Raw genomic sequence first — 10,306 nt, 5'->3', positions numbered from 1 at the left:
AGGCCTGAACACTCTCATTTCCCTTTTGATACTAATCATTTTATTCATTAAAATGTTTATCGATGTTAAGCGAAAATAAATTAAAACAAAAACAGCAGTGTAATTGAAATACAGTTTTTCAATAATAAGCGATATCTTACAGTGTTTTATTTATCTATGGCTTCAAGTAGGCATGCGCATTATAATGTATTATTAAAGAGTATTTGTACGTGTTGATCACGTTGGTTAAAGTCATAAATTATATGATCTTATATTTTTGATACTTTTTTCATTTTTTTTTGTTTTGTTTACATACATGTAATATATTGTATTACATTACACTCGTCTTTTAATACTTATATTAAAATGTAAGAGCAAATGTTCAAAAAACCACTTGAACTCATAAACCTGACAATGTGATACAAATCTAAATAAATGACTACACTATGGAATTAATTTGAAAAAAGAAGCACATACTTTCTGCACACAATTTCAATTTAGTCAAATTATTTTTATAATATAGGAAGTGTGATGAAATTGAATTGGAATAAATATAAAACAATAATGAATTCTGAATGGAAAAAGTATTTATTTTGGTTTGCCCATGAGCATATTGACTTTCGAGAAGCTGTAAGTGAGTCTATATTTACTTACTTAAATTCTTCATATGTTTGCTAAGTTTTTTTTTTCAGGAAATGAAGTCTATCCTAAGTATGTTCAATACAGACACCAATGTTAGCCCTAATTTGAAAGAAAATGTAAGAAATGAAATTATTATCTGTTATAATATATGTTTATTTGTATTACATATCATTTTTATTATAGCCTTATTGGATAATTAATTTACCTTCAGAGACTATTGCACATCAAATATCAAGTAGAGCAGTTTGTGTTAAATTCTGTATGGAATTATGGGCAAATAGCAAAACATTGGAAGAGCTGCATAGTAAATTAAAATCTTATCCAGTAACAGAAATAAAAAAGCATGCTGGGAAAAATAAATCATTTAAAATAAAGGTTGAAACCTTTTGTAAACACTTTCCACAATGTGAAAAAGTAAATAAAATTGAGGTAAATATATGAACACAGTTTTTATTTACAGTATTAAATAGCTTACTTTATTGTTTGTCTTAATTTGGTATATTAATTGTTTAAATTGTTTAAAAGGCTTTCAATTATTTACCTCTGGAAGGGCCAGTGAGATTGAATAATCCAGATACAACTTTATGTTATGTAGAATTTTATGGATTAAATCCCAATGACATTCCTGAGAAACCTTATGAATTATTTTTTGGTAGATGGGTGAGAATTTTTGTAAAGCATTATTTAAATTCCATGACTGATTATTATATACCTAAAGTAATGTATTTATAGATTACTAGTGGACAGAGAGATTTAATTAGGAAATTATCCTTGAAAACTAGAAAATTTATAGGTAACACTTCCATGGATCCTCAGTTATCACTAATAATGGCAAATCAAGCTCAAGTTCAGAAAGGAGATATTGTTCTTGATCCTTTTGTTGGTACTGGGTCTTTGTTAGTTGCTGCTTCTCATTTTGGAGGGTATACATTAGGAACAGATATAGATTTTCTAATGCTTCATGGACGTACAAGACCAACTCGAATCACTCAAAAGGTAAAGAATTAATTCCTTTAAAAGAAAATTTATTCTTATGGAAATAATTACAGATTAGGGAAGAAGATGAAAGTATTGCCGCAAATATGAGTCAGTATGGGATACGATCATATTATCTCGATGTTGTTGTGTCCGATTTTTCTTACGCTTTATGGCGTACGGATATGCGAATCGACGCTATAATTACCGATCGTACGTTGGTGACAAATAATAAAATTTGTATTACTAATTATTCAAGCATGTGTCTGATTATAAAAATACAAATTATTATAGCTCCTTATGGTATAAGAGAAGCAACAGAAAGAATAGGTACAACAAAAGTAAACCCAGTAATAGAAGAACATCAAGCATCATCTCATATACCATCTAAAATTGGTTATGATTTAACTCAAATATATACGGATTTGTTGAGTTTTTCGGCCAAGCATCTTGAAATACATGGCAGACTTGTGTGTTGGTTCCCTCTGTTTAGGTAAAACATATTTAATCATTTCATTTTTTTAAATAAAAAACTACATATTTTTACTAATTTTTCTAGGGATCAGTATTCAGAACAGCATTTACCAACACACCCATGCTTAGAATTAATAGCAAATTCAGAACAAGTACTTAGTAATTATACTAGTCGAAGGTTATTAACTTATAAAAAAATAAAAGATCCAAAGGTAAATATAAATCGAAAAATATTTACGTGTATATAGAAACAGTTAACTAAACTTTTTACTTTATGTCCTAGGAGTCAGATGAAGTAATTTCTACAAACTTAATCGATTTTCGAGAAAAATATTTTGCATTAAGAAACGAAAGTCGAAAAGAAAAACGACAGAAGAAAGCTGTAGAAAAAGCAAAGAACAGAGAGCTTTGGGAACAGAATAATAAAGAGAATGCACAAAGATGACTCTGTAATTATTTTACGTGTAACAATTATTTATTTTATCCTTCAAATTTCTTCTTTGAGAATACATTTCTCATTCATGTTTTGCCATTTATGGTTATAAATGCGTTTTAAAGAATTACACAAATTGTACACGAATGTGTAATAAATTTAATACTGAAATAATCTTTTAACTGAAAATAAAAGGATTTTTTATATTTTTTAATTAATAATCTTTACATTTCTTCATGATTCTCAGTCATGTCTTTCAATTAATAAATAACAAGCAAAGTACATTTCTTTGTATTTTGCATAATAAATAGTTTATAACTGTGTAAACTTAATCAACAATTATTATGTAAAAATTTCTGTTGGAATTGTAATAAGTTACATATGTATATATTGTGAAGAGTGGACAGTACATTTACACACGTTAAAAAATTTAAACATACATGTACATATAAATTCTTGTTTCTATACTTCAAGTTGTAATTGTCCTAATAATCCTTCTACTGCATCAATATGGTCATTCGAAACTTTTGATTTATATTGTTCCTCAATTTGATTAGCTGCCCATTCACTTAATTTTATTGCATCTTTCTTTTTAGAAGAAGGACATTTAGGAGATGTAGCAATATTATTTGATGCCTAAAAACATATACGAATTAGAATTTCATGAACAAAATTTTACTTGTCAAATGTAGTTGCTTTTACCAATAGTAAACCATATAAAGCTCTAATATTATTTGGATTTAATTTAGCTGCCTGACAAAAGTATGCTTTTGCTAACTCCATGTTTTCAAATCCGCCCTAAAAATAAATAAATATTCATTAATATTCGTCATAATTTGAGCTACAAATAATGTTATTTATTACCTGAGAATATTTTATTTCTGCATATCTCTGATAAATTAAATGGCTATGTGGATTATGCAAGATAAGTTCTTCCATGCAAAATGCAGCTTTAGAATATTCTTGTTCTTGTAAATACAAATCACATAATTCATGCCAGGCTTCTTGATCACTCATAAATCTATAAAATGTAATTTATGTAATTAATATAGTGATATACCAATAATATTACATTTGAATACTAACTTCTTTAGATATTCTGTAAGCTCTTTAATAGCTTCTGGTATTCTGCATTTTGCTTTTAATATAGCTATATAACGTTTCCTTGGTGCTGCATTAGTTTCATCTCTTTTTATAATAGAATCCAAAACTTCTAATGCTTCATTATACCTATAAATATAATTTTAATTTTCTTTGTAGCACTTAATCATATGATATAAAACAACTGCTTTATAAAGAAACATTACATTTCCAGGGCTTCCAAATGCATTGCATGATATTTATGAACTCTTAAACTGCTAGGAAATTCTCTCTTTAATATTTTAATACAACATTCTGCTAAAGAAAGCCGATAACAATCCAATGCTGCCACACAAACTTGCTCCAATACCAGATATTCTAGGAAAGTAACAAAGTTATCAGAAGCATAATAAATAAATACTCATGAAATACTTTGCCTTACTTTCATTGCCAAGTTGATCAATTTTTCCCATTAACTTTGATTCCCATAAATCGACAACATCTTTACTTCGCCGTTCATTGTCTTCTCTCCATGTTCTAAATAAATCTCTTACTTCTACAAGGGATTGATAAATTTGATTAAAATGTGCAAACTATTAAAATACATTTTTCATTCATTTACCTTTCCATGATAATTTATCGTATTCATCTGCCATGGCTAAAACTAAAAAGGTGTTTATTATAATTTGATAAATTAAATGTTAGAAATATTATGTAAATATACAATATTGATACAGGTATGACCTAATGAACTGCATATACATGAATATTTATTATATGACTTACTCTTTGTCATAACCTAAATAAACAAAAAAATAAATATTACATACAAATACATGTCAGTCAGTCTATATGCAATCTAACAACATCGAACTGGAACGATTTAAGTTAATCTATATATTAACATAAGTTGGTTTAAAACTGATTAATTGAGACGTATTCAAAATGAAGTTTAAAACCAAAACAGTTTTCCTTGTAATGAAACAAATAAAATGTGTGTAAAGTATAATTAATAATAACAACTTACAATAAAACAGGTATGGAACAGTAAATATTATTAAGATAAAATATTGATTAAAGTTAATATGTTTGTAATGACAAATCAGATGGTCGGTCACATGGGCTACACGGACTATACTTTACAGACGATCAGGTCTTTTCATACAGTTTATCAAAATTCAGAAGGTTGCTCATTGGGGGAGTCCCAAACTATGTTACTTTATTTCATATACACGGTGGACAAACTTTATAAATGGTGAAAAATTGGAGATTGACAATTTAAAAATTTGCCTCTTTGAAAAATTTGGAAACTTGGGAATGTAAGGCTTTAACAATTTTTTAAAAACATTTGGATTTACAGCACATCCTATGTATTAATTTATATTCAAATTAAAAATAAAATATTGACTACTAGTTTAATAACTTTCAAACTATTTTAATTTGATTTTTAATCATAAATACATGGGTTTTTAATGTTACTTCTTATGTAGTTTAAACAGTGAATAAATGAATAAATTATTCTTTTTTTACCAAAGATCAAATTACGAATTATTAATATATTTGAACAGAAGTACTTTAATATTTATGTAGTCTATATTTTATTTATTTTATGAAAATTCTGATACATTGAATTTTATTCTCTCTTCTTTACAGCTGATTTTTCAACATATGTTTTTAACATACTGCATTCTGACACATTATGATTCGGTGAAACGTGTTTTACCGTCTGAAAGTTTTCTATTAGTGATTATTTTAAAACAAATATATATTCAAAATCAATAACATTTATTCTTCGTATTACATTAATTTTAAATTTATACAATTTGAACCATCATTGGTTTAATTTGTGCAGTCATATATCGGTGAAACATAGAACGTGTCAAATAGACGCTTGGACGCCATGATGGTAGGTGGAACCTGTTATCACTTATCCACCGATTTGCCTTCTCAACGAATTTAATACCGCTTAGTTTACTCCATTGTATTATAAACCTACTTTGTATAATCTTTAATTCAAGAAAATGTTTCAGGACGGCATATGTGACACTGCCGACATTTTAAATAACGTTCCTCCTAAAAAGGTACTCACATTAGTTTTCTTTTTATTTCTTTTTCAATTCCAAAATGACAGTTTCTCTTTACAATTTAACAATTGTCTACTTGTCGTTTCTATTTGTATTTTATAATTTAATTCTAATATTTATATTTACAGACAATTCATGCTGACAATGTAGACCTCTCTGATAAATCGCTACAAGTGGATATTTCAGATGCTCTCAGCGAAAAGGATAAAGTAAAGTTTACAGTACATACAAAAACCACGCTACCTGAATTCCAAAAACCAGATAACTTAGTTGTAAGGCAACATGAAGAATTTGTATGGTTACATGACCGATTTGAAGAGAATGAGGAATATGCTGGTTACATTGTATGTTTTTTTCTTTCTTTCCCATTTCAATGTTTCATAATTATACAACCATAGTATTAAGTAATGTACAGAAAAATTATGTACTTTTAGATTCCTCCTTGTCCACCAAGACCAGATTTTGATGCCTCTCGTGAAAAGTTACAGAAACTTGGGGAGGGTGAGGGTAACATGACTCGTGAAGAATTTAACAAAATGAAACAAGAACTGGAAGCGTAAGTTTTATATAAAATACTTGCAATAGATTCAAGTATTAGTACTTTGATAAACAATTTATACAAATACAAATTTATATCATTTTTTGCAGCGAATATTTGGCTACATTTAAGAAAACTGTTGCCATGCATGAAATGTTTTTAACTAGATTAGCACATCATCCAGTTTTTCGAAATGATCATAATTTAAGAGTATTTTTAGAGTATGATCAAGATCTTTGTGTGAGAGGTAAAAATTTTGATTGTTGCTTTAATACAACTTGTTCTTAATAAATTTTTTTATTGGTAAAGTATATAGAAGGTGTGTCTACTTTCTTTTAGGAAAAAATAAAATGGAAATGTTTGGTGGTCTAGTAAAATCATTTTCAACCACTACAGATGAATACTATTTGTCAGCAACTGTGAAAGATGTAAATGACTTTTTTGATCAGGAAATGTCATTTTTGCAAACGTATCACCATAATTTAAAAGAAGCGACGGCTCGGGCAGATAGACAAACCGCTAAACACAAAGATGTAGCAGATTCGTATATAAAAATTTCTACAAATCTTTTACAATTAGCCACAACTGATAATGGTAAACTAGAAAGATTTTTAACGAAAATTGCAGAAACGTTTGAAAAATTAAGGGTAAGATTTTAATACCTTTTATTTTATCTTGCGTGCTATTCATGGTACATATAACGTATTATCGATATTTGTAATGTTACAATATAATAGAAAGTTGAAGGACGGGTAGCATCTGACGAAGATTTAAAATTGTCAGACACGCTTCGTTACTACATGAGGGATACAGCTGCTGCTAAACGGCTTTTGTTTAGAAGATTGAAAGCTTTACACGCGTATGAAACTGCAAATCGCGCTCTTGAAAAAGCTCGTGCCAAAAATAAAGATGTTCATGCTGTAAGTAAATATACTTTTTTAGATAGATTTGTAGAACTAGAAAAATGTAGAATTTATCGGAAAAGAAAATACATGCTCATGTATTATAGATATCACCTATAGTATACGTATGTATATACCGAGTGTCTCAGCACAAATGTGTACCATGAAAACTGCAAACACTTCAAGTCCCCAAATTAACCTAACCTAATCTTAAATCCATAAAGTTCCAAACACCTAAATTCTAAAGTTCAAAGTTGTAACATTTGTAAATTAATATTCTTCTGCTAGAAAACTTATAGTTATCATGGCGTATATCTTCTTTGAGACATCCTGTATATATCATACAATAATCGATGAATACCTAATGAAAAATTCCATTTTTTTTGCTCATCAAGGCAGTGGAGGTTGCAGAGGTGTGTTTTTATCTCCATTTGTATGTTTGCCGCCTTGCAGTAGTGCCTACTAGTTTAAATAAAATTTTGATTTTTAACCAAATTTGTACAGAACCGATAACGCGGGAAATTTAAAATGATTAAAATTATTTTATTTTATGAGTTGCATTTATATTTATAAACAACATTAGAATGTTATTGCCACCTTAAAATGGTTTTTTCAACAGAAAGACTTTTAAAATTGCAATAAACGGTTATTCCGTGAACCGTCATTATATTGATTATGCATGAGCAGAATTTGCATGTATTTTTACGTGGAAGGAACTCGGAATTTACATGTGCTAAAGAAAACTTTATATCGTATTAAATATTCATTTGTTAAACATTTGAAATTGTTTTTATCTCTGTTTTATTCAGGCGGAACAAGCTCAAACGGAAGCATGCGAGAAATTTGAACAAATGTCGGAGAAAGGAAAAGAAGGTACGTGTCATATTATCTCTTTATTTCAACAATTACAGTGAATTTCATTTTAATTCTGATTACAGAGCTAATGGATTTCAAAACAAGGAGAGTAACTGCTTTTAGGAAGAACCTAATTGAATTAACCGAACTAGAAATAAAACATGCAAAAGTAAGAATTATTTTTTTATTTTTTTATCACTATTACGATTTAAAACAAGAAATGGTATTTATTATATTATTGTGCTTTTTAATTATATAATGTGAATGTAGAAAATATTTGCTTTATTTTGTTTATAGGCACATGCGGAATTGCTCAAAAAATGTTTATCAGTTTTACGAGAAGAGTGATCCAGTTTGATAAGTCTCGTGGTACAGATTACCATGTAATCTGTACGAAGATCACGATCTATTTAAAATTATAGTAATGTAATCGTACTGTAAAATATATATTTTTTGTTATCTAGATTTATATTACCTCGAAAAAGGTATTATTAACTGTAAAAGGGCTCCATATACAATTAATTAATGTTTAATATTTTCAAACTGTATGTAAATGTTATAATTCTTTATGCTTAGAGAGTAGTTATCTTTTTTATAAAATTTTTTATCGAAGCATTTGATTCACAGTTATATAATACAATTACCTCTTGTCCATTTCTGTAAATTTAATTTAATTTGTTACAAGCTAAACATATCTTGTGTAATCTACGTATGTATATCATGAGTATTGCAAGGTGTTTTTTAATGTGTGTTACATTCAGGAAATAAGAGATTCATAATCTAGAACTAAGGTAATGTAAAATTATGGGTATATATTTTTTGAAAGTAAAAAGATAATAATTCAACAAAGTTGAAAGTTTTATAAAGGTAATTGTTGATTAATACAAATAATGGTAAAACTTTGTGAATACTTAGTAAATAATAGGGTAATCGTGTACATAGCAAATGATCGAAAATTATAAAACATTAAAGTGTAAATGTATTATAACTGTATTGATTCGTAATCTTTCATAATTTGATTAATTAGCGATTAATGTGGCAAAGCATAAAAACAATTGGGATCGTAATATTAATCGAAGAATCTTTTATTTCCAAAATTTATCACATTTTATGAAACGTCCTGTACATAATGATTCCATGTAAGTATACGTGCACGTATACGAGAATGTTTAAAAAATTTTGTTGTTAAAAATAAAATGCAAAAGGATTGTTGGTGCATTCAGTTAACACGCGGTCAGCAACAAATAATGATAAAAGCAATATTATTTCAAATAATTTTGTTTGCATAAATCCTTCAACACAAAAGATTTATATAAATTAGTATATATATAAATATAAATATATACATATATTAAATTTTAAGATTTTTACAGATAAATTAGTATGTTGTATAATGTTAATTCAATTTACAATATTTCGTTTGTTCAATAAATTATAGTTATATAATAAGAAAAGGGACCCGATTATGCGTAATTATACGAATGAAGATGCGATACACATTTACCAAAAAAAAAATCATTCAAAGCTTGCCAAAGACGATTAACTAAAACGAAAAAAAGGCAATTCATGTAACATAACACACATGTTTATATACACAAAGGTTTATGTTTTTTTTTATTAATTTGAAATATACCATTCTCTATACATGATCGCAGACATTCGTCAAGATAAACAGAACTCGTTATTTAATTTCCAAGAATTTGTTTAAAATATTGTTACAGTGTTTTTAAATACCGTCTTATTTTAATATCAATAAATCTTATTATATTCTATAACTTGAAAAAGATTATGTTATTAATCACTTTCAAATCCATTTATTATAATGTATTAATCTTTCTATGGTGTTATATACATACATGTATAATGACACGATACTTTGTTTAAATAGTCAACAATCTGTAATTTTGTTTAATAAACCTTTTTTGTCTTGACAGTTTGTAACGATTATGCGTAGCAAAGACTTTCTACTTATATTTTTATTGTTATACATCAAATGATATTTTCCTTAGGAGTAATTGATTCCTTCTTTATTAGTCTATCATACAAATGATAATTGTGGTTTATATAAAAATTTATTTTCTCAGTTTTTCAAATTAAAATGTTAATTTTAATAACATAATTCTTTATAATTATTGAACAAAAGATAATAATTTTTCTACTTAAATGATCAACATAGATTTAGATTTTGTCTTATATATTGTATGTACAAAAACACACATTAATTGGTATGTTGAAATTGAACTTAACAATAATTTATGTTCACTGATGTTAATTTATGGTTCGTTGTGCAAGACCTTTTCTTCTCTGGAAAGTTGAACAGTATTACGAAGAAGTCCATAATTAA

At 27.4% G+C, this 10,306-nt stretch overlaps 3 protein-coding genes across 9 annotated transcripts; 2 read left to right on the top strand and 1 right to left on the bottom strand.

The window, feature by feature from the left end:
• The first annotated feature begins 192 nt into the window (after positions 1-192).
• On the top strand, positions 193-2,526 carry LOC100880348 (tRNA (guanine(10)-N(2))-methyltransferase TRMT11). Of its 2 annotated transcripts, none has more exons than XM_012286535.2 (9): positions 193-609; positions 672-737; positions 833-1,050; positions 1,147-1,281; positions 1,354-1,617; positions 1,671-1,809; positions 1,891-2,089; positions 2,156-2,282; positions 2,354-2,526. In XM_012286535.2, exons 3-9 carry the CDS (start codon positions 883-885, stop codon positions 2,513-2,515), a joined length of 1,194 nt encoding a protein of 397 aa, XP_012141925.2. In that variant the 5' UTR covers positions 193-609; positions 672-737; positions 833-882; the 3' UTR covers positions 2,516-2,526. The 2 variants fall into 2 exon arrangements, with proteins under 2 accessions (XP_012141925.2, XP_012141923.2); XM_012286533.2 differs by having other exon boundaries at positions 805-1,050.
• Positions 2,527-2,874: 348 nt separating this feature from the next.
• Positions 2,875-4,752, bottom strand: LOC100880981 (ER membrane protein complex subunit 2). 3 transcript variants are annotated; one of them, XM_012286531.2, is made up of 8 exons: positions 4,611-4,752; positions 4,206-4,247; positions 4,026-4,139; positions 3,811-3,961; positions 3,590-3,733; positions 3,368-3,524; positions 3,206-3,301; positions 2,875-3,139 (listed from the first exon to the last, which is right to left on the bottom strand). In XM_012286531.2, the coding sequence occupies exons 2-8, from the start codon at positions 4,237-4,239 to the stop codon at positions 2,966-2,968; spliced, it is 870 nt and encodes a 289-aa protein (XP_012141921.2). In that variant the 5' UTR covers positions 4,240-4,247; positions 4,611-4,752; the 3' UTR covers positions 2,875-2,965. The 3 variants fall into 3 exon arrangements, with proteins under 3 accessions (XP_012141921.2, XP_012141922.2, XP_076391532.1); XM_012286532.2 differs by lacking the exon at positions 4,611-4,752 and adding an exon at positions 4,414-4,527; XM_076535417.1 differs by lacking the exon at positions 4,611-4,752 and adding an exon at positions 4,370-4,522.
• Positions 4,753-4,761: 9 nt separating this feature from the next.
• On the top strand, positions 4,762-9,611 carry Snx6 (sorting nexin 6). 4 transcript variants are annotated; one of them, XM_076535405.1, is made up of 12 exons: positions 4,762-4,902; positions 5,237-5,489; positions 5,614-5,664; positions 5,796-6,011; positions 6,102-6,223; positions 6,316-6,452; positions 6,545-6,852; positions 6,943-7,125; positions 7,503-7,520; positions 7,917-7,980; positions 8,046-8,131; positions 8,260-9,611. In XM_076535405.1, the coding sequence occupies exons 2-12, from the start codon at positions 5,484-5,486 to the stop codon at positions 8,308-8,310; spliced, it is 1,242 nt and encodes a 413-aa protein (XP_076391520.1). In that variant the 5' UTR covers positions 4,762-4,902; positions 5,237-5,483; the 3' UTR covers positions 8,311-9,611. The 4 variants fall into 4 exon arrangements, with proteins under 4 accessions (XP_076391520.1, XP_076391519.1, XP_003703790.1 ...); XM_076535404.1 differs by lacking the exons at positions 4,762-4,902; positions 5,237-5,489 and having other exon boundaries at positions 5,496-5,664; XM_003703742.3 differs by lacking the exons at positions 4,762-4,902; positions 5,237-5,489; positions 7,503-7,520 and having other exon boundaries at positions 5,496-5,664.
• The last annotated feature ends 695 nt before the right edge of the window (positions 9,612-10,306 follow it).

The sequence above is a fragment of the Megachile rotundata genome, chromosome 9 (genome assembly GCF_050947335.1).
Source record: "Megachile rotundata isolate GNS110a chromosome 9, iyMegRotu1, whole genome shotgun sequence".
NCBI lineage: Eukaryota > Metazoa > Arthropoda > Insecta > Hymenoptera > Megachilidae > Megachile > Megachile rotundata.
This window is presented reverse-complemented; position numbering and strand designations above follow the sequence as displayed.

Bases quoted from the DNA above. Each gene is read 5' to 3' on its own strand.
- LOC100880348 (XM_012286533.2), top strand. From the start codon at position 511: ATGAAATTGAATTGGAATAAATATAAAACAATAATGAATTCTGAATGG. The intron at 1,618-1,670 runs GTAAAGAATTAA...AAATAATTACAG, and splicing joins CAACTCGAATCACTCAAAAG to ATTAGGGAAGAAGATGAAAG. The intron at 2,090-2,155 runs GTAAAACATATT...TAATTTTTCTAG, and splicing joins TGTTGGTTCCCTCTGTTTAG to GGATCAGTATTCAGAACAGC.
- LOC100880981 (XM_076535417.1), bottom strand. The intron at 4,140-4,205 runs GTAAATGAATGA...AATCCCTTGTAG, and splicing joins CGATAAATTATCATGGAAAG to AAGTAAGAGATTTATTTAGA. The intron at 3,140-3,205 runs GTAAAAGCAACT...ATATGTTTTTAG, and splicing joins CTTTATATGGTTTACTATTG to GCATCAAATAATATTGCTAC.
- Snx6 (XM_076535404.1), top strand. From the start codon at position 5,605: ATGTTTCAGGACGGCATATGTGACACTGCCGACATTTTAAATAACGTT. The intron at 6,853-6,942 runs GTAAGATTTTAA...ACAATATAATAG, and splicing joins AAACGTTTGAAAAATTAAGG to AAAGTTGAAGGACGGGTAGC. The intron at 7,981-8,045 runs GTACGTGTCATA...TTCTGATTACAG, and splicing joins GTCGGAGAAAGGAAAAGAAG to AGCTAATGGATTTCAAAACA.